This window comes from Scyliorhinus torazame, chromosome 8 (genome assembly GCF_047496885.1).
Source record: "Scyliorhinus torazame isolate Kashiwa2021f chromosome 8, sScyTor2.1, whole genome shotgun sequence".
Taxonomy (NCBI): Eukaryota; Metazoa; Chordata; class Chondrichthyes; order Carcharhiniformes; family Scyliorhinidae; genus Scyliorhinus; species Scyliorhinus torazame.
Window position 1 is genome coordinate 24,111,415 of NC_092714.1, and position 22,942 is coordinate 24,134,356.

The 22,942-nt window shown below is 52.0% G+C and overlaps 1 protein-coding gene across 1 annotated transcript in view; it reads right to left on the reverse strand.

The window, feature by feature from the left end:
- Positions 1-674: 674 nt before the first annotated feature.
- The window catches only part of LOC140428702 (uncharacterized), an 81,078-nt gene continuing 58,810 nt past the window's right edge, over positions 675-22,942 (reverse strand). The window contains exons 13-16 of the mRNA XM_072515433.1: positions 20,384-20,464; positions 17,662-17,774; positions 6,929-7,124; positions 675-2,067 (exon numbers count right to left, since the gene is read on the reverse strand). Of these exons, the coding sequence (XP_072371534.1) occupies positions 1,892-2,067; positions 6,929-7,124; positions 17,662-17,774; positions 20,384-20,464 (566 nt within the window). The 3' untranslated portion in view covers positions 675-1,891. The remainder of the gene's footprint in view (positions 2,068-6,928; positions 7,125-17,661; positions 17,775-20,383; positions 20,465-22,942) is intronic.

The following is a 22,942-nucleotide window of genomic DNA, read 5'->3' on the forward strand; positions in this document are numbered from 1 at the left end:
AATTCCTTTCATCTGTTTACATCAAGTTTAAAATATTTCTTCAAACGGGCTGAGATCTCTTAAAAATATAACCTGTGGAAGAATCTCAAACCTTCTTAAAGGTCTTGTTACATTGGGCAATGCTTTATCGTCAGCGCTCTTCAAAAATATAACCTTGTTCCTCAAATCCCATTTGGAAAGAGTTCTTAATGCTGTTGAGTGATGGTTTGGGGTAGTGATGTACCGTTCACTGAATCACCGCTGATATTTATTAATCAGACAACATGAACATTGCTTAATAGTCTCCCACACACAGAATAAGCTATGTACTGAAAAACAAGAGGCAGGTATGATTCAACGAATTTGAGTTAATGTCCGCTAAATGGCATGTTTAGCGAGGTGTTTCTCTGCGCCTGCAACGGCGAGAAACATCCCGCAATTCAAGTTACTTTGCCGGTTTTCTTTGGTCTCGGGGGGGGGGGGGGTTTCTTTCCACCAAGGCCGCACTTAAAGGGATTTCCCGCTAGTGAGCTGCAGGACATTCCCCCGCAGATTGTGGCGCCACTTTGGAAGGCTGCCCTGATCTCCCCCCACCCCCCTCCCCCATTTATAACCCGTCTAACCCCCCTCCCAGGTCCCTGGAATGCCCCCTCCTCCCAATCTGGCAAGAACCCCCCCGTCCCCCGTCCCTCCGCGAAGCCCGACACCTGGCAGTACCAAACTGGCACCCGGACATCCTGGAACTGCGAGTCTGGTAGTGCCAATCTCACCGGGCGGTACCTCCTGGGTACCCTGGCAGTGCAAGAAGGCCTGGGTGGCAGTGCCAGGCTGGAAGTGCCAAGGTGCCTGGGTGCCAGAGGGAGAGCCCCCCTGCCCTGACCCCACTCGGGTGTCTCCATTGGCCTGGGAGTCAACCCGCTAGTGCCACTCCGACTGGTCCACATTTCTGTGGACTAGTTCTAAATGGTGCCCCGCTGGGGTCTCTTACGCGTGGCCACTGAGTTCCTAATAGCTCTTTGAAATACGGTGATCTGGATCACGAGGCGTTTCGAGCATCGTGAATCACGCTAGATTCAACAGACTCGCCCGACACCAAGTCGGATGCGATGAACCCACTGAATCGCGCCCTGAATAAGCGGAATCACTCATTTTTAAATGAGCTATTCAGGACCGAGATGACGAAAACTTGCTTTACTCAAAGGGTTGTGAATGTTTGTATTCTTTACCCCAGAGGGCTTTGGTTATTTAGTTGTTAAATATATATTGAAGGCTGAGGTCAGTAGATTTTTGGACACTATGGGAAACAAGATATGGGCAGAGGGATGTGGCACTGAGGTAGAAGATTAACCATGCTCTTATTAAAGATAGGTGGGGGGGGGTGGGGGTTGTTGGGAAGTCAAGGGATTAGCTGTTTGGTTGACAGTGCTGGTCGATTGGTTGGGTGGGTGGGATGGCGAGGTATGTAGTGATTTAGGTGGGGGAGGGTGGCATCAGTGCTGTGAGTTATCCAGGATTGGACTGGGATTTTTAGGTCTAACATTCCCTTGATACCTATTCAAGTTTGACCGGCAGAACCGTCCAAAATCTCTGACCCGAGTCAGATACATTCGCAGAGGGTCCCAGAGAGCAGAAGAATTGCCCATTCAAAGTTGAAACTTCCCAGACAATTCTTATGGAGATGATCGCGCAGATCCTCCACTGTGTCCCTAACCATATCTTCTGCCATAAGTCTGATCTCCAGATTGTCAGAGACTGGAAGATTTGAGCATTTGGATTTCTCGACAGCATTATTTTCCTTACCTGAATTTTTAAAGTACTTCAAGATTGGTTTTAAACATCACACACACCTCGAATAAATAAATGTGTCCATTTTGAAGTTTTCCATGGCAAACTATACATCAGATCACTGAATTTAGTCACGTGTATCAATGGAATTCAAGGAATATGTCCCAGAATTTTTAGCCACATTGATCTGTGCCACAACCATTGCCATCAAAATCAGCAGAGCCAAACCTAGAAGAATTCCCAGTACTATTGTGGACACTCGGAATCCGGAATCATCCCGCACCGGGGTCGCTTGTGTAATACCTGGAACAGGATAAGATAGAAAGTGTGTTTTAAGACCTGTAGTGATTCAGCAACATTCCATATAGTTTGTGTCTCAAGGGGAGTTGTTCCATTATATGCCCCATCCCAAACCAACAGGATTCTCTTTAAATGCACACAGTGACTTGATCTGCAATTTTAACCTGACGCTTGTGCAGGAAAGCAACCTTGGCTTCTTCACCCAGCCAAATGTGCCAGGAGCTGAATCTCCGGCAAGGAGGAGCCCTTTCCACGTGGGACAGAAAATGCAGGAAACGATCGTTAGACTTCACTTTCTTGGCTCATTTGTGTAATTAGTAATACTTAAATTGTCAGTTGGGACTGTACATAAGCTTAGTGATAAAATGTCTTAATTTGTATGTATTATCGGAATGTTGATAAGAAGTCTGTAAGCGCCAAAAAAATGCAATGTAGCTTTAAGAAAGAACACATGGAGTTAACCAGAGGACACCATCTCAAACTAAAGGGACGGTCTTTTAAAACTGAAATGAGGAGGAATTTCTTCAGACAGAGGGTGGTGAATCTGTGGAACTCTTTGCCGCAGAAGGCTGTGGAGGCCAAATGATGGGACGGTATTCTCCCCCCCCCCCCCCCCCCACGCCGGGTGGGAGAATCGCCAGGGAGCCGTGCAAATCGTGCCACGCCGCCCCGATACCCGCATGCTATTCTCCCACCCCCGCCCCCCCCGGAACCAGCGCTGCAAGAATCGCGCCAGGCCACTCAAAGACTCGCCGCAAACAGCGAGCGGCGATTCTCCGGCCCGGGTGGGCCGAGCGGCCGGTGAAAAAAATGACAGTCCCACCCGCGCCGTCCACCCCTGGTAGCTGCCGGCGGGAACTGTGCGGGAACGCTGGGGGGGCTCCTTCACCGGGGGGGGAGGGGGCCTCCGATGATGGCTGGCCCGCGATCAGGGCCCACCGATCGGCGGGCCGGCCTCTACCCCCCCGGGCCTACCTGCTTCCGCAGCTGGCCCCAGAACCCCAGCGGCATGTTGGTGAGGGGCCGGCGCGCGTAAGAAGTTCCCCGCGCATGCGTAGGATGGCGCGGCCCAACTACGCATGCGCAGGAACGTGCCGGCCCAACTGTGCAAGCGCAGGTTGGCGCGGGCACCGCGTAAGGAGGCTGGAGCGGCGTGAACCGCTCCAGCGCCGTGCTGGCCCCCTATGGGGGGCAGAGTCAGTCATAACCGGGCCTGGTTCGCGCCGTCGTGAAACGCGAAGGCGTTCACGACAGCGCAGGCACTTAGTCCTGGGAGGGGAGAATCCCGCCCATGGAGTGTCTTTAAGACAGAGTTCGATAGGTTCTTGATTAACAAGGGGATCAGGGGTTATAGGGAGAAGGCAGGAGAATGGGGATGAGAAAATATCAGCCATGATTGAATGGTGGAGCAGACTCGATGGGCCGAGTGGCCTAATTCTGCTCCTATGTCTTATGGTCTTATACCTGGAATATATTTTGCCCATTTGAGCTCCAGTGAGTGCAGCTTTGGCAAGAATCAGAAGCCATGACTGTATTACTGATGGACTGGAAGAATGCTCTGAAGGTGGGTTTCTGGTCAAAAGAGTATGAGGTGAGGTAAGATTATCAGGTACGGTAAAGTCAAAATTGGCAAATATTTGTTTGGAAGTTCTTATTGTGTTGACCCAGGTGTAAATTCTTGAGCTGGACATTGCCTGCATAAAGAGTATAAAAATGAGGAAGGATAACTGGGCTATTTGCACCTGCCAAGAGGATTTGGTAGCATTCATTCGTGGACACTTGCTGGGGATGTTCACCGGTGAAGAAAATTCGGAGTTATTAATAAAGTGGATGCATTGGTGATCATTTTCCAGCATTCTATAGACTCTGGAAGAGTTCCAATGGATTGGAGGGTAGCTAATGTAACCCCACTTTTAACAAAGGAGGGCGAGAGAAAACGGGGAATTATAGACTGGTTGACCTGACATCGGGACAGGAGGTGGTAAAGAAAGCAAGTGGTATGGTGGCCTTCATGGCGAGAGGATTTGAGTACAGGAGCAGGGATGCTTGCTGCAACTATACAGGGACTTGGAGAGGCCACACCTGGAATATTGTGTGCAGTTTTTTGGCCTCCTTATTTGAGAAAGGATGTTCTTGCTATAGAGATTGTGCAGCGAATGTTTACCTGACTGATTTCTGGAACGTGGGACTGACATATGAGGAGTATTGTGTTGGGTAGGATCGTATTCGCTGGAGTTCAGAAGAATGAAGGGGGAATCTCATAAAAACCTATGAAATCCTAACGGGACTAGGCAGGATAGATGCAAGAAGGACGTTCCCGATGGTGGGGGTATCCATAACAAAGAACAAAGAACAAAGAAATGTACAGCACAGGATCAGGCCCTTCGGCCCTCCAAGCCCGTGCCGACCATGCTGCCCGACTAAACTACAATCTTCTACACTTCCTGGGTCCATATCCCTCTATTCCAATCCTATTCATATATTTGTTAAGATGCCCCTTAAATGTCACTATCGCCCCTGCTTCCACCACCTCCTCCGGTAGCGAGTTCCAGGCACCCATTACCCTCTGTGTAAAAAACTTGCCTCGTACATCTACTCTAAACCTTGCCCCTCTCACCTTAAACCTATGCCCCTTTGTAATTGACCCCTTCCCCTGGGGAAAAGCCTCTGACTATCCACTCTGTCTATGCCCCTCATAATTTTGTAGACCTCTATCAGGTCGTCCCTCAACCTCCGTCATTCCAGTGAGAACAAACCGGGTTTATTCAACTGCTCCTCATAGCTAATGCCCTCCATACCAGGCAACATTCTGGTAAATCTCTTCTGCACCCTCTCTAAAGCCTCCACATCCTTCTGGTAGTGTGGCGACCAGAATTGAACACTATACTCCAAGTGTGGCCTAACTAAGGTTCTATACAGCTGCAACATGACTTGCCAATTCTTATACTCAATGCCCCGGCCAATGAAGGCAAGCATGCCGTATGCCTTATTGACTACCTTCTCCACCTGTGTTGCCCCTTTCAGTGACCTGTGGACCTGTACTCCTAGATCTCTCTGACTTTCAATACTCTTGAGGGTTCTACCATTCACTGTATAAAACCAGAGGTGACATCCTGAGGATACGGGGAAGACCATTTAGGATAGATGAGGAGAGATTTCTTCACCCGGAGAGTGTGGTGAGCCTGTGCAACTCATTACCACAGGAAGCATGTGAGGCCAAAACATTGTATGCTTTCAAAAAGCAGTTAGGTATTGCACTTGGGATGAAGGGGAACAAAGGATATGGGGAGAAGGCGGGATCAGGGTATCGAACTGGATGGTCAGCCATGATCGTGATGAATGGTGGAGCAGGCTCGAAGGGCCGAATGGCCTCCTCCTGCTCCTATTTTCTAAGCTTCTATGGCAAGAGGTGCATTTTGACTTCAATAAATAAATATCGGGAACTAAAAGTCGAATTGTCAAAAAGACCCACCTGGTTCACAAAAGTACTTTAAGGGAGGAAATCTGCCATCCTTACTGAGTTTGGTTCAGAGTAATGTGGTTGGCTCTGATATGGTCGTGCCTGAAATACCCACATCTCATGAAAGAATAAAGATAAAACCCACCCTCCTCCACCCCTAAAATTCCCTGAGATGTTTTTCTATGTTAAAGATGCTATATATATAAATACTAAACAAACCAAGGCAACTGGACCCTTGTTAATGTTCCTTTTAAACTCCAGAATATTTAAGATCATGAATTAGAACCATTGCAAAACTTAAGGAAACTGTCCAGGCACAGTGAGCAGCACTCAGTAACTTCATTGCAGTAAGCCTACTTGTGACAATAAAGATTAGCATTATTATACTACTAACTCTGGGTCGGAAGGTCATGGGTTGATATCTCCACCCCCCCCACCCCCACCCCCCTTACAGGTCTTGAAAACATAATCTAGGCTGACACTCCCATGTAATACTGAGAAAATGCTGCAGTGTTGCCGCTTTTGTCTTTCAGATCAGGCATTAAACTAACTAAGGCCCCATCTCTCTCAGGTGAACATAAAATACCTCGGCACTCTTTCGAAGAGAACCAGAGGATTTGTCCCTCGTGTCCTGGCCAATATTTATCCATCAGTCAACAACATTAACGCAGACAATCTGGTCACGGCCTCAATGCTCTTTGTGGAATGGTGTGCTACACATAAATTTGTTGCCACATTTCCCTATATTACAACATTGAGAAGACTTCAGAATTACCCTGTTAGGGGCAGCAGGTCAGGGCAGTAGTTAGCACTGCTGATACGAGGCTGTGTACCCGGGTTCGATCCTGGCCCGGGTTACTGTCTGTGTGGTGTTTGAACATTCTCCCTGTGTCTGCGTGGGTTTCACCCCCACAACACAAAGATGTGCAGGTTAGGTGGATTGGTCACGCTAAATTTGCCCTTTAATTGGAAAAAATAATTGGGTACTCTAAATTTATTTTTAAGAAATGAATTACACTGTAAGCTCTCCAGTCCAGCATCTATTGTATGAAAACACCAATAGTCTGGGACTCTTTGGATCATACCAAAATATCTTTTCAGTTCACTATTCTGGGAGCAGAAGGAGGTATTTGGGTAACTAAAACAATTTTTATCACTACTTTATCATACTACTGGTCAAAATTTATATCTGCGGTGTTTTCCGGTTCACACACTTGTGGTTCGGTTTTCCAATCCCATTCTATGATCCAGAAAATTCAGAAATAACGTAATCCCAGGCAAGTCCGGACCTGGACAAGTTACAACACATTTTGTCGTCGGTCAGGCACTTTGGACCATTCTGAGGTTGTGGAAGGTGCTATATAAATGCAAGTTCTCTCTTTCTATGACTATCAGAGTGCCTACCTGTTACATTGACAAAGCTTTGGTTATCGACAGCCTTGAGTGCATCGGCAAAAACACTTAGCAGTGTGCCTGTGGACACATTTGAGTTGATGTCCAGGAAAGCCAGGAGATTCACTATCACACTTCCATTTTGAAAACCAATGATGGTGATATTAAACTTGTCATCCATCAGTTTATTTTGTACTGTTTTCACAACCTGAAAAGAATAAACACAAATATTAGTTTTCACTATAATAACAAAGAAAGCATCAGCAACCATCGTTAAGAATGTCTTCTAGTTCCATTCATCCTCTCGCACACCTCATTAGTAAGGTAGGGTGCGTCTGAGCTGGCAACACTAGGATTACCCAAATGTTACAATTCTAACACCGTTCTTGACTTCACAATGAGACCACAATATCTATTGGCATAAATATCTCAAGAACTGAAATTATGCTCATGTTTCCCCACTGTGTTCATATTGGCAAATAGAGCCTGGATTTAACAATTAATTCTGATTCGCAATAAATTGTTTACTGGAAAGCAGAAATCATAAATAAACCCTGCTACTGGGCCAAAGGTGTGGTGCAAAATCACTTGTTTGAATTTAAAATAATATACAGCAGTAAGTTTCAAGAGATACCATTTGTTCTAGCATCAGTGAGTGAATTAGAACCAGTGATGAAGGATTAATTTAGCCCTATTTTGGAAAGTAATTTCATCCAGATGTCCGACCGAAACAGACATTTCTTTTGTGTCAGTCCTGTGGATGGTGTGTGCTATACAAACCATGGAAGCTTGTTGTTTTAACACTGACCTAAAGACTAATGGGGAACAATCCAGTCTCATGATCATAGGAATAGTTAGTTCAATGATTAAAAGGAATGCCAGTGAGTAGTTAATCGCATGTGTTATCTACATCATCGGCACGGTAGCGCAGTTGTTAGCACTGGTGCCAAACAACGTCAGGGACTCGGGTTCAATTCCAGCCTTGGGTGATTCTGTGTGGAGTTTGCACGTTCTCCCCGTGTCTGCCTGGGTTTCCTCCGGGTGCTCCGGTTCGCTCCCACAGTCCAGGTTAGGTGGATTGGCCATGCTAAATTGCCCGGGTCCCTGGCGCTGTGAGGCTGCGGCGCTAACCACTGTGCCACCCAAAAACAACCTCCTAAATCACTCACTGATCATTCACTAATCCTAAACGCATCTTCCTGTTGTTCTCTTTCTCCAATATTTGTATCAATGTTACGAACGAGCTTACTCACCTTTCCTGAGAATCATCTTTACACTGTGAATTGTAGCATCTTTTATTTTTCGCAGCCAATGGAAGGTCCTTTGCTCTTTATAGAGTGATAGATGTTTACAGCATGGAAACAGGCCCTTTGGCCCAACTTGTCCATGCCGCCCAGTTTCTATCACTAAGCTCCCAATTGTCTACATTTGGCCTATATCCCTCTATACCTCTTATAACTGTCTAAATGCTTTTTTAAAAACATTTTTTTATACAACAATAAACAATAATCAGCAAGATATGTCAGTCCCCATAATAACAACGATCCCATCTACCCATCAACCCCCAAACCTCAACCCGCATGTTTACATAAACAAATGACAAAAATGAATCAGGGAATACCCGTAGTCACCCTTAATCTTACACAACTCTCCCCCACCCCCCACCCCCCAACCCCCCACACCCCCACCCCAGGTCTCCAGCTCCTCCCGTCCACTGCCTCTTGTAAAACTCCTCCCCCTACCCTTGGTTCCTTTCCCCCCAACTTTCCACCCCGGCGAGACCACTCGGACCCTGTTCTGCCAGGCTCCGATGGCCGCAGCCCCTCACCCCACCTCACTCCCGTTCACTGGCCGGCTTAAACCGGCCAGCGTGGAGGCCCCCGCCCGGGTCCCTTTCCCACTTGCCCGGCCCCAGGAAAGCCCAAAGATCCCCTTTTAGCACACAAACCCCGCATATCCACCTACACCCCAAAGAACTCTCATTTCGAGTGAAAGTCCCGTCCCTTCCCTTGTCCAAATATATACAACATTGGCTCCTTTAGCCTCTACACCCGCGCGCAGTGATACAAAAAATACAGTCGTGAGGTTACATCGGCACATGGCCATTCCTCAATTTGTCAGTTCTGCCACAGTCCTTCTGCTTTCACAAACTCCTCCGCTGCTTCCGCCGTTCCAAAATAAAAGTCCCTGAGCTTGTAAGTCACCCTCAGCTTCGCTGGATATACAATGCCACACTGCACCTTGCCAATGTACAGTGCCCTCTTCACCCAGTTGAAGGCAGCCCGCCTCCTTGCCGGCTCCACCGTAATGTCCTGGTATACATGTATACCAGCTCCAGCCCACTGCACCACCCGCTTCTGCTTGGCCCAGCTCAGGTCCTTCTCCTTCACCCTGTACCTACGGAAGCACAGAGTCACTGCCCTTGGCGGCTCACTCGCCTTTGGTACAGGCCTCCATGACCGATGAGCCCGATCCAGCTCATATCGGGAGGGGTCCTACCCCTCCCCCAGTAGTTTTGCCAGCATCGCGGAAAAATACTCAGTCGGCTTCGGTCCTTCAACTCCTTCGGGCAGCCCCACAATCCTCAAGTTCTGTCGCCTGGATCTATTTCCCAGGTCATTTTTCCTCGCAGATTCTTGTTCGTGTCCATCACCTTCCACATCTCCTTCCCCATCGAGGCAAGTTGATCACCGTGCTGCAATACCGTCTCCTCCACTTCCTTCAGCGCCTCCCCTTGCTCTCGCACCTTCACCACTGCTCTCGCCACCGCCGTCATCACCGGGGAAACCGCCTCCTCCACCAGCACACTCAAAACCTCCCTCATCTCGGGCGAAATTCTCCGTTTTCGGCGCAACAAACGGCGCAAATCCGACTTGCGTCACGTCGGAAAAATGGGTCGAAAGTCTCCGGCCCGAAATGGGCTAGCAGCGACGTGACGCGATCCGCGCTTGCGCAAGTGGTTCAAGCCGTGCAGCGTCATACACGCCGCACGGCATGACGGCTCATAAGGCCGCGCTGCTCCCCATAAGGCTGGCCGCCGCTCAGCCCCGAGGTTCCAGTCACGGGATGTGGAGGCGCTCCTGGACGCAGTGGAGCAGAGGAGGGACGCCCTGTATCCCGGGCACGGCCGCAGAGTTGCCCCACGCCACAGCCGGCGTCTGTGGAGGGAAGTGGCAGAGGCCGTCACCGCTGTGGCCCTGACACCACGGACAGGCACCCAGTGCCACAAGAAGGTGAACGACCTCGTCAGAGCAGGCAGGGTGAGCCTCCCCCATATCCCCTCCTCCCCCATATCCCCCCTCCCCCATATCCCCCCTCCCCCATATCCCCCCTCCTCCATACCCCCCTCCCCCATATCCCCCCTCCCCCATATCCCCCCTGCCCCATATCCCCCCTCCCCCATATCCCCCATATCCCCGCTCCCCCATATCCCCCCTCCCCCATATCCCCCTCCCCCATATCCCCCTCCCCATATCCCCCCTCCCCCATATCCCGCCTCCCCCATATCCCCCCTCCCCCATATCCCCCATATCCCCCCTCCCCATATCCCCCCTCCCCATATCCCCCCTCCCCTATCCCCCCTCCCCCATATCCCCCTCCCCATATCCCACCTCCCCATATCCCCCATATCCCCCCTCCCCCATATCCCCCCTCCCCCACATCCCCCTCCCCATATCCCCCCTCCCCCATATCCCCCATATCCCTAAGTGAATCCATCCTTAACCTCTGCAATGCACGCGCAACTGATGGCGTGCATTCATATACCTGCCTAACACTGTTGCCTTTTACCCCTGCCCCCCCCCCCCCACAGGAGAAGCGCGCACACAACAATAGGGAGCATGTGAGGACTGGAGGAGGGCCCGCTGATGAGAGGCCACTGACCGTACACGAGGAAAGGGCCCTGGAACTGGCTGGCGGACCTGAGGACCGGGAGGATGCTGATGCAGAGGTCGGGGGCGTAGTAGCAAGTGAGCCACCGACAGCCCGTCCCCATATCCCCCCTCCCACACATCCCCCCTCCCCCATATCACCTGATCACTGCCTGATGTCTAACCATGCATGCTTCATTGTGTATCGCAGGACCAAACGTCGAGGCACCCATCCCCGCAGATGCAGACCGCCCGCAGGATGCCCCTCCGAGGCCACGGGAGACGGAGAGACCCGGACCCTCCGGCATGCGACGCCCGCAGGATGCCCCTCGGAGACCACGGGAGACGGAGATACCCGGACCCTCCGGCATGCGACGCCCGCATGATGCCCCTTGCACACCACGGGAGACGGAGACACCCGGACTCTCCGGCATGCGACGCCCGCAGGATGCCCCTCGCACACCACGGGAGACGGAGAGACCCGGACCCTCCGGCATGCGACACCCGCAGGATGCCCCTCGCACACCACGGGAGACGGAGTTCCCTGGAGCAACAGGGAGACGACACCCCCGTCACATGCGGGAGCGACGAGGCAGGTGTGTGCCGCCCAGCGAAGAGGGGGGCAGCCACAGGCCCCCGTCACATCCGAGCCAGGACACCACTACCCAGGACACCACTACCCAGAACACCACTACCCAGGACACCACGACCCAGGACGCCACTACCCAGGACACCACTACCCAGGACACCCCTACCCGGGACAGCACTACCCAGGACACCCCTACCCGGGACAGCACTACCCAGGAAGACGAAATACCGGACAGTGACTCAGAGTGGATGGGTGGAGACGAACCCCCACCCCAAAGTGCCATGGACTCAGAATGGGACGAAGAGCACCACACAACGCCACTGCTGTCACCAACACCCTCCACCATCGCAGAAACACTCACCTCGGTTGGGCACTTTAGTGATGAGGCGTCTGGTACACTCACTGGTGCGCACAGCACAGCCGTCCCGGTACAGCAGGTGGAGGTAGGAGCAGCAGAGGGGCCGGGCGGTCGGAGGGCAGCCCAGCCCAAGCGAACATCTGCCGCCCAGATGGATCCCGGGTTCCTGGAGTTACCACACCCACACATAGATCCGATGCAACCACCGTCCCGGAGACGAGCGAAGAGGGTGACGGCCGGCTTGCGGCAGCTGCAGTCGCAGGTGGAGGAGTCCACCCGCGTCCAGGAGCTGGAAGTGGTGCCGGTCATGCGTGCCACCCAGGCCGACACCGCACGGGTGTCGTCCACGGTGGAGGCAATGGGTGCGACGGTGTCAGACATGGAGAACGGTTTGCGAGGCCTGGGGCTTTCCGTGCAGGCGGCGTCTGTGGCCCAGGACATGGCTGCCCTCTCACAGGAGGCTATGAGCCAGTACCAGCGCAAGATGGCAGAGGCGCTCAACACCATAGCCCAGTCTCTGCAGGCCATGGCCCAGTCTCTGCAGGCCATCGCTGAGGGCATCGGCGCCAGTGACCATGTGCGAGCCGGCGTCGCACTGTCACAGACAGGATTTGCCAACCCCCTGGGCTCCATGGCTGCAAACCTGCAGACCCCTGTCGATACCAGCACGGGCCTCCAGGACTGGCAGCGCCAGATGTCAGGGGGTCATCGGATGGCCAGTCCGTTCGCATCCCCCACCCATGTAGAGGCCTGGGGGCCATCGGGCACCCCGAGGGAGGAGGAGGTGGTGTGGTCCATCCCGGCTCCCCCTGCAGGGGAGGTCCCGGAACACCGCGACACCTCGGACTCCCCCCCTTCCGTCCCAGGTGCATCCGGTGGGCAACGGGCAGGACAGGCTGTCAGCTCGTCATCCCAGTTGCCCGGGCTGCAGCCTGGCCCATCTAGGCCAGGACGCCCCAGGAAACGGCCTCCAAAGGGATCCAGTGTCAGAGGGCAGGAATCACAGGAGTCCACCTCCAGTTCTGCTGTACCGTCTGGGGAACCACCTAGGCGTAGTCAAAGGGCCCGGAAGGCCAAACAATTAGACACTGTGTAAGTTGGCACGGGTACAGGGCACAGATGAGTTTTAGGGGCTAGGGCACGTGCATGAACTCCTTTCGTTATTAAAGTCAATGTTACACCTACAGAAGCTGCCTTTGTGCTCTGTCCAAAGCGTGCGGGGGTGTCATGTACGTTGAGCACAAGTATGTGTGTGAGGGGTGGTCTTACCTCAGTCCCAGGTGAGTCTGCCCCGTTCCCCCTGGGCCGCCATCAACATCCCCCGGGCAGAGGACGGGACCGTGCGCTGCAGTGTCACAGCCGCATGCAGGGATGGTCCGGGTGGATGGTGGTACTGTGGCCATGGGTCAGACATAGTCCAACGATGTAGAGCCAGGAGCTCACCGCAGGGCGGGTTGTCATCATCCTCCATGGCCTGCAATAGACACGCGTCCACCCGCAACTGTGTGAGCCCGGCCGTTGTGCCGCAGGTGGGTCGGCAATGGGGGGGGGTGGTGTGCATGCGGGTGGGGTGGGTGGGTTTGGGGAGGGGGGTGAGGGTGCTGGATGGGTGGGGGGTGTGGGTGGTCGGCTGTTACCATGGTGTGCGGTCTGTGGCCATACTACCCGATTCCCACGCCCATCTAGTCAGTGAAGCGGGCGGCTATCAGTCTGTCCCGTGCCCGCTGGGCCAGCCGGTAACGGTGGACAGCCACCCGCCTGTGTCTAGCCCATCTGCCCTGACCATTGCCCCCATCCCCCTCATCTGGGGAGGACTGCGCCTCTTCCTGCTGCTCCTCCACTCCGCCCTCCTTTGCCTGCGGCACATCGCCCCTCTGTTGGGCTATGTTGTGCAGGACGCAGCACACCACAATGATGTGGCCGACCCTAGCTGACCGATACTGGAGGGCGCCCCCAGAGAGGTCCAGGCACCTGAAACGCATCTTCAGCACACCAAAGCACCTCTCTATCACTCCCCTTGTCGCTACATGGGCATCATTGTAGCGGTTCTCCGCCTCATTGCGTGGCCTCCGTACAGGCGTCATCAGCCACGATCGCAATGGGTAGCCCCTGTTGCCCAGCAACCAGCCCCTCAGCCGGGGATGGTGTCCCTCGTACATGCCGGGGATGGATGACCGCGACAAAACGTATGAGTCGTGTACACTGCCTGGTTAACGGGCGCAGACGTGCAGGATCATCATGCGGTTGTCGCAGACCACCTGTATGTTCATCGAATAGGTCCCCTTCCTATTTGTGAACACGGCCCTGTTATCTGCAGGAGGCCGCATGGCGACGTGCATCCCATCGATCACGCCCTGGACCATGGGGAACCCGGCCACGGCAGAGAAGCCCACGGCCCGGGCATCTTGGCTGGCCCGGTCCACAGGGAAGCGGATGTAGCGGTGCGCCATGCCATATAGGGCATCTGTCACTGCCCGGATGCACCGATGTCTGCGATATGCCGGACAGGTCCCCACTCGGTGCCTGGAATGACCCCGTTGCATAAAAGTTCAGGGCAACCGTAACCTTGACGGACACGGGGAGAGGGTGTCCCGCGCCAGTGCCACGCGGTGACAGGTGTGCCAGCAGGTGGCAGATGTGTGCCATGGTTTCCCGCCTCATCTGGAGTCTCCTCCTGCATTCCCGGTCCGTGAGGTCCTGGTATGACTGCCGGGGCCAGTACACACGGGGCGCCCTAGGGTGCCTCCGTTGCCGTGGGGCCGCGACGTCCTCCTCCCCCTCCTCATCCTGTCGGTCAGGTGTCCCTCCAGCCTGGGCGGCTGCCGCCTGCCCCTCTGCGGCAGCCTGCGCCGCCTCTCTGGCACGCTCCTCCTCCTCCTCCTCATCCAGGGCAACATGGACATTAGCGGCTGCCGCCACGGCGACCAACATCGTTGGATGATCGGAAAACATGACGGCCTGGTGGGGGGTGGGAACGACGACATGTCATCATTGCCCATATCCCCTCCTTCCCCCCAGCCAGGTGGCATGGACCGCATGGGTCCAACTGTTGGAGGCTGGCAACTGGCCAGGTGGACCAACTCACTTGCCCCCCCATCCCCCTCCCCGGCACAGACCCCCCCCCCCAATCCCCCTCCCCGGCACGGACCCTCCCCCACCCCCCCCCCGGCACGGACCCCCCCATCCCCCTCCCTGGCACGACCCCCCCCCATCCCCCTCTCCGGCATGGACCCCCCCCCCAATCCTCCTCCCCGTCACGGACCCCAACCTCCTCCCCGGCACGGACCCCCCCCTCATCCCCCTCCACGGCATGGGCCCCCCCATCCCCTTCCCCGGCACGGACCACCCCCCCAATCGCCTCCCCGGCACGGGCCCCCCCCCATCCCCCTCCCCGGCACGGACCCCCCATCCCCCTCCGCGGCACGGACCCCCTCCCCTCATCCCCCTCCCCGGCACGGACCACCCCCCCATCCCCCTCCCCGGCACAGGCCCCCCCCATCATCCCCCTCCCCGGCAAGGACCCCCCCATCCTCCTCCCCGGCACGGACCCCCCATCCCCCTCCCCGGCACGGACCCCCCCCCCCCCTCATCCCCCTCCCCGGCACGGACCCCCCCCCCCCATCCTCCTCCCCGGCACGGACCCCCCTCCCGGCACTCCCCCGGAGCCCAGCCCACTCTAACCACCCCCCCCCCCCCCCCGCCGCACACACACACACACACACAACCCGAGACACACCTCTCCCCACACAGTCAGACTGCGGCCACGCCATCGCCTGCCCAGCGGCCAATCCCCCAGGCCGTCACTCACCTCCACGCTGGTCGGCGTGAACCTGGAGCACAGGTTCACGCCGATGAAAAGGAGGTTTGAATTACGTCGACGTGAACGGTCATCACGTCGACGGGACTTCGGCCCATCCGGAAGGGAGAATATCGGCAGGCTGAAAATCGGCTGCCTTGCGCAGACCCGTGCCATTCTCCGTCGTCAGCGGCGCCATTAACGCCCCTCCGACTTTTCTCCCTTCGGAGACTTCGGCAACCGGCGGGGGCGGGATTCACGGCGGCCAACGGCCATTCTCCGACCCGCTGGGGGGTCGGAGAATGACGCCCCTCCTTCCTCACCGTCTCCATGCATTTCGCAATCTGCGCCAACTGCTTTTCAAATTCCGCAGCCATCACCTTGGTTATTTCTTCAGCCGTAAGCAGTGCGGCCTTCCCTGGTGCTCCAACCTCCATTTTTCCTGGTGACCCCACGGTGACCTTTCCACTCCCCGACGGACCTCCAGCTGGTTTTTTTTTGGCCGTTTTTTTGCTCACCCTCGACATTTTTCTTTGGGTTTTTTTTCCCTCCTGTGTCTTCTCAGTGCCTCCTCCGTGCCTTCTCCCTTCTTCTGCCGCCTCCGTGGACCCTGGGACCGGGCTTAAAGCCCCAAAATGGCCGTTCCCGAGCGGGGGCGCTCCATTGTGTGGCCGCCTCCCGCCCGCCGTCACCGGATGTCCGTCTAAATGCATTTTAAAAGACAAAATTGTACCCACCTCTACTACTGCCTCTGGCAGCTCGTTCCAGACATTCTCCACCTGTGTGGAATAATTGTCCCTCTGGACCCTTTTGTATCTCTCCCCTTAAACCTCTGCCTTTCAGTTTTAGACTCCGCTACTTTGGGGAAGAGATGTTTACCTCTCTTATCTACGCCCCTCATTATTTTTATGGACCTCCATAAGTTCACCCCTAAGCCTACTAAGCTCCAGGGAAAAATGTCCCAGTCTAGACAGCCTTTCCTTCTAACCCAAACCATTAAGTCCTGGTAGAGTCCTAGTAAATCTTTTCTGTATTCTTTCCAGGTTAATAATATCCTTTCTATAATAGGGTGACCAGAATTGTACACAGTATTCCAAGTATGGCCTTACTGATGTCTTGAACAACTTCAACAAGACATCCCAACTCCTGTATTCGATGTTCTGACCAATGAAACCACTCATGGCGAATGCCTTCTTCACCACCCTGTCCACCTGCGACTCCACCTTCAAGGAGCTATGAACCTGTACTCCTCGATCTCTTTGTTCTATAACTCTCCCAACACCCTACCATTAACTGAATAGGTCCTGACCCGATTCGATCACCTCTAATTTATCTAAATTAAACTTCATCGGCCCACTGGTCCAATTAATCAAGATCCTGTTGCAATCCTAGATAACCTTCTTCACTGTCCACTATGCACCAATCTTGATGTCATCTGCAAACTTACTACAGATGACTGAATTTCTCAGATATATCATTTCTCAATGATACATCTATTAAATGTAATTCTATATGAAATCATCTGGTATCATCACCAATAATTCCATTTTTAAAATAGAGGGAAATGAATACAACTGATTGGGGAAGTCAAGAGAACAATTATCCTCCAGTGACTGTATACAGGTCCATAAACACCTTTAAACAACCAACTCTGAGGCTGATTCCCTGTAACCATATATGGTTATAACAGGACACCAATTGGATATTGTCTGAGATGCATTATCTCCAGGGGTCAAAAATTGTGCCTGAGGATGAAACTTTGAAGTGGTGGCGATCCCGTCATGAGGGTGGGTTTTGGGTGGCCGGCACGATGGGCCAGGCCCCTGATATTGGCAGGAGGAGGTCATTGGGAGCCGGCGGGCAGTGGGTGATGGCCAATTAAAGACGTGGGCGCTCTGACCATCCACACGGCCTGCCCCATTAGAGGCAGCTCTGGAACTTCGGCAATGCCACTGAGAGAGGTGAATGCTGGCTGAGCACAAGAAAGCACGAGGGAGCCTCGACTTTGGGGCACCTTCAGAAAGGTGAGCATTGAATCAATTAAACATCTCGGCCAAGCCACTGTCATTCGCACCATCCGGGATCTGCCCTCAGACTACAATTGTAAAGAGGGATGGTTGTTTTTAAACTTACCGCATTTCTGATTTCAGCTGATAAATTCCTGGAGGCTGCACTGCTGGGATTCCTCAGCTCATTGCTGAATTTTCTGGATCTCAATGTTGCCTTGACTCTGAATGCTTTTTTGGCTGTGGAAAGAACGGTCAGTCAGTCATTACTCACTGTCACAAGTCAGTCTTACATCTGGGTTGTCACAATTAAGGGTGGGATTTTCCACCCTTGCCTGTCACCAGGAACATCCAGTCCCGCTAAACATCATTGGATATTTAACTGGCTCACCAGATTCCCCGCAGCGGGTTCCGTCGCGATGCAGCCGGAAAGTCCCGGCATAAGTGTCATCTTGAGGTCAAATAGAAGTTGGTGGGGTAATTAGCCAAGGCCGTGCAGACATAATTCAACACATTTAGAGTGAATGATCGCTTTCTCAACGCTCTTCTTTCTATTTAATTCAGTTTCTATGTTAAGGTCACAAATTCTTCTCACTTTTATTTCCATTATAATTCCTTAGTTCCAAGATTATATTGAAAATTGTTGCTACAAATATATTCGAGGAATCATAGCGCCGCCTTTCTGCATGGCCCTCACACTCTCCTCTCTCATTGTTACAACCCCAACTCTCATTCAACTCCCATCCTGCACAATCCCGCTCTCCACTCGCCTCTCTACCACAGCCTTAAACTCTTTCAACTCACTTGCTCCTTTACATCCGATGTTCTCTTAATCTCTCTCTTTCAGTAACTTCAGTCTTCACACAATGCTCCCTCTTCACACCCTCCCTGTCCCTTTTTTGGTCACCTTTCCACCTTCCCTTACGATCTATTTCTCCCGAATAGACTTTGGGCGGGATTCTTCGAGTCTCCATGCCGGAATCGTTTTCGGCACGGGGGGAGGGGGGGAGATTGGGTGTCAAACCCACGATCGTGAGAATCGTCGTGCACGTGGTCGACGCGGCGCCGGTCGGGGGCCATTGAAAAAGACCCCCGTGGCGATTCTCCAAAATTAACTGGCCGAGTTCCCGCCGGCGTGGTTCTCTCATGGTTCCACCCGGCGGGCACTCGGCTTGGCGTCTGCGGTGGGGGGCGTGGGGATCCTTTGGCGGGGGGGGGGGGGTTGGGGGGCCTCCATGATGGCCATGGCATGCGATCTGGGAGGGGGGGTCTATGTTTTTGGTGCCAATCCACAGTGTGGGTCGGCCATGTCGCGCGGGGCGGTCGACACAGGCCGCTGCCGTGCGTATGCGCGGACCCCCGACTGGAAGTGCAGGACCCCGCATCGGCAGCCGGAGTTGCAAGGATCACTCCGGGGCCCTGCTAACCCCTTGCAAATCGCAGAATCACCCTGGACTTATTCCAGGTAAGTCCAGAGTGATTCGCAAGCGTTTTTTCACGGGCGTGGGGACACAGCCCCATTACTGGAGAAACACGCCCCTTGTTTTCTCACAAAATGCAACTTCTAAAAAATCAAATGGCAAGAAGGAAAAAAAGTCTTCATCTTCAGAGAACACAAAACAAAAGCTCCCAGTGTAGAATTAATGCACTGTTATTTTCCTCATCCTCTGTCATTTCCAGGAGACAGTGGAACAGTGGCATTGTCACTGTACTAGTAATCCAGGATAATGCTCTGGGGACCCGGGTAGATGGTGGATTTTGAATTCAATGCAAAATCTGGAATTAAATGTCCAATGATGACCATGAAACCATTGTCAATGGTTGTTAAAAATCCATCTGGTTCACTAATGTCCTTTAGTGAAGGAAATCTATCATCCTTACCTAACCTGGCCTATATCTGACTCCAGCAATGTCTTTGACTCTTAAATGCCCTCAGCGGTGGGCAATAAATGCTGGCCCAGCCAGCGATGCCCACATCCCATAAATGAATAAAGAGAAAAAACCTCCAGTGAGGCACCATACACCACCAAACACGTCTTTCTGCAGCCCCACCCCCCACCCCTTCCAACTACAGACATAAAGACCCCACACATCTACAGTAATCTAGGTATAACCCTGAATGAATTCCCCCCTTAACTGTTCCAATTAAATAACAAAATCCAAGTAAAACCAGAAACCCTTTTTCAAAGGTGTGACCCAGCACATGGCACTCTCACTGGTATAAGATTTGTTATTGACACTCTGTTCCCCTTTTAAAACAGCAGATTTGAATTACTTCCAGAAAGCAATGATCTCTTTTAAGTTACCAAGCAGTCTGGAACAGTTTTTAAAAATGAAGATAGAGAAAAACACTTCTTTCAACCTGTGCAGTTCAAACCAGTCCAAACTCAAGGTGAAAACTTACAGAGCCACAGCCCAGCTCCACCCTCACAATGACATCACTGAAGTCATGTGATAAAACAGAAGCATTTCTTAAAGGGGCACTCCCATGACAAGCCTATGGCCATCTGGGGCTATGGGGACTTTACATTTACCTCATCAATGAGTGATGGACTGCCTTGCAAAAGGAAAGAAAGCCTTTATTCAAAACTTATTCTGGAGTTGCTGGAGAAACTTCTCTGGAGAACGGAATTCAAATCATGGACAGGTTGGGGTTTATAGAATGTTAGAGTTAATGAAGAGGAATTAAGTTACATTCGCAATATTTCAACAACATTGCCATGATAATGATTAATTAATTTACAAGTATATTTAAAACACTTAAATCAAATTTTCCAAAGACAACTGGACTGGATGTTGGAACAGATCTGGGCGGAATCTCAAATTCTAGTGAAGGTAAAGATACTTACTGTTGCATTCACTGATGTCCATTGTTGAACATTTGGACAAATCACAGATGTTCGTCTGTTTTATGAAACATGAATTAGGATCTGTAGGTTACAAATTGCAATTTTAGTCATTATTGAATACTTTTGATGGGTCCATGAAACATAAACACATCATTCAAACAAGGCCCTTGAATCTTCCTGAAGACCCAATGGATCAAAGGACTGGTTAATGCACCATTAAGAATATCAGCCTGATGATTGCAGTCCTATATTATTGGCCTGTGTTGAGTTACCTGACCGCAGCTGGGAGGGCAGTTTTGAACTGGATGGAGGGGAATGTGACCCATGGTTCTATCTCCTGACAACTATCAAGGATATGTGTGAAACAGGAGCTGGGTTGACTATTTATAGTCAATAAACTATTGACTATCGCCTGTTAATGATCATAAGAAAATGCAATTTCTATCAAATGGTCAAATGGCATTTGTGTGGTGTGGAGATTTGGTGAGGCTTCACTCCCAGCAAGAAACCTTGAGAACAACAGGCATGACAGTGATACATCACTAACAATTGGTCCTGGTCCACCCATGTCGACGCTACAACTAAGAAAGCACAACAGCACCTATACTTCCTCAGGAAACTAAAGAAATTCGGCATGTCCACATTGACTCTTACCAGTTTTTACAGATGCACCATAGAAAGTATCCTATCTGGCTGCATCGCAGCCTGGTATGGCAACTGCGTGGCCCAAGATCGTAAGAAACTACAGAGAGTCGTAAACACAGCCCAATCCATCACACGAACCCGCCTCCCATCCATTGACTCTGTCTATACCTCCTGCTGCCTTGGGAAAGTGGGCAGCATGATCAAAGGCCCCTTCCACCCAGGTTATTCTCTCTTGCAACTTCTTCCATCAGGCAGGACATAAAAAAGTCTCAGATTCAAAAACAACTTCTTCCCCGCTGTTATCAGACTCCTGAATGGCCCTCTTATGAACAGAACTGATCTCTCTACGCATCTTCTGTACTGTTGTAGCACTACACAAAGGTTGGTGGAATTGCGGATAGCGATGAGGACTGTCTGAGGATACAGCAGGATTTAGATTGTCTGGAGACTTGGGCGGAGAGATGGCAGATGGAGTTTAACCTGGACAAATGTGAGGTAATGCATTTTGGAAGGGCTAATGCAGGTAGGGAATATACAGTGAATGGTAGAACCCTCAAGAGTATTGAAAGTCAAAGAGATCTAGGAGTACAGGTCCACAGATCACTGAAAGGGGCTACACAGGTGGAGAAGGTAGTCAAGAAGGCATACGGCATGCTTGCCTTCATTGGCCGGGGCATTGAGTATAAGAATTGGCAAGTCATGTTGCAGCTGTATAGAACCTTAGTTAGGCCACACTTGGAGTATAGTGTTCAATTCTGGTCGCCACACTACCAGAAGGATGTGGAGGCTTTAGAGAGGGTGCAGAAGAGATTTACCAGAATGTTGCCTGGTATGGAGGGCATAAGCTATGAGGAGCGATTGAATAAACTCGGTTTGTTCTCACTGGAACGAAGGAGGTTGAGGGGCGACCTGATAGAGGTATACAAAATTATGAGGGGCATAGACAGAGTGGATAGTCAGAGGCTTTTCCCCAGGGTAGAGGGGTCAATTACTAGGGGGCATAGGTTTAAGGTGAGAGGGGCAAAGTTTAGAGTAGATGTACGAGGCAAGTTTTTTACACAGAGGGTAGTGGGTGCCTGGAACTCACTACCGGAGGAGGTAGTGGAAGCAGGGACGATAGGGACATTTAAGGGGCATCTTGATAAATATATGAATAGGATGGGAATAGAAGGATACGGACCCAGGAAGTGTAGAAGATTGTAGTTTAGTCGGGCAGTATGGTCGGCACGGGCTTGGAGGGCCGAAGGGCCTGTTCCTGTGCTGTACATTTCTTTGTTCTTTGTTCTTTGTACACTCCGCAGGCTTCACCCGATGTCTACATCTATGTATTTACAGTGTGTATTTATCGTATGCCACATATGGAACGATCTGTCTAGATGGTACACAGAACAATACTTTTCACTGTACCTCGGTACGCATGACAATAAATCTTTATTTATTAGGCCTACTGGTCATTTCTATTAATGATTTTTTTTTAAACTTAATAATTTATTGCTGTGACATTGCTTTATTTTTGTTCCGCAATTGTTTCTTAATAACTCAACATTTTTTAGAAATTCAGTCAAAGGTTGGGCGAAACATTGGGGAAATGTTCAGACCCCACCGTGGCGTGTTGTCTGGTGGTGGAGCCAGCTCGCCATTGACCGTCAGCTGCACCTTCTGGTTCCCCAGATGTCCATGGCATTTTGTGCGACTCGTCCATCGCACTGCTGGGAACAGGTCACGGGGCGGGTCGTCTTTGGTAGGACTAGGAAATCCCATTAGTGGGAGGGGAGCTGGAAAATCCCGCCCATTATCTTTCCAGAATTTTCTCATTGGGCCCTTGAGTGAAAATAAAATGTCACACCCCAAGCGAAAATGTTGGACAACCCTGGACAAAACAAGTTCTTTGAGAAGGTGACCAAACAGGTGGAT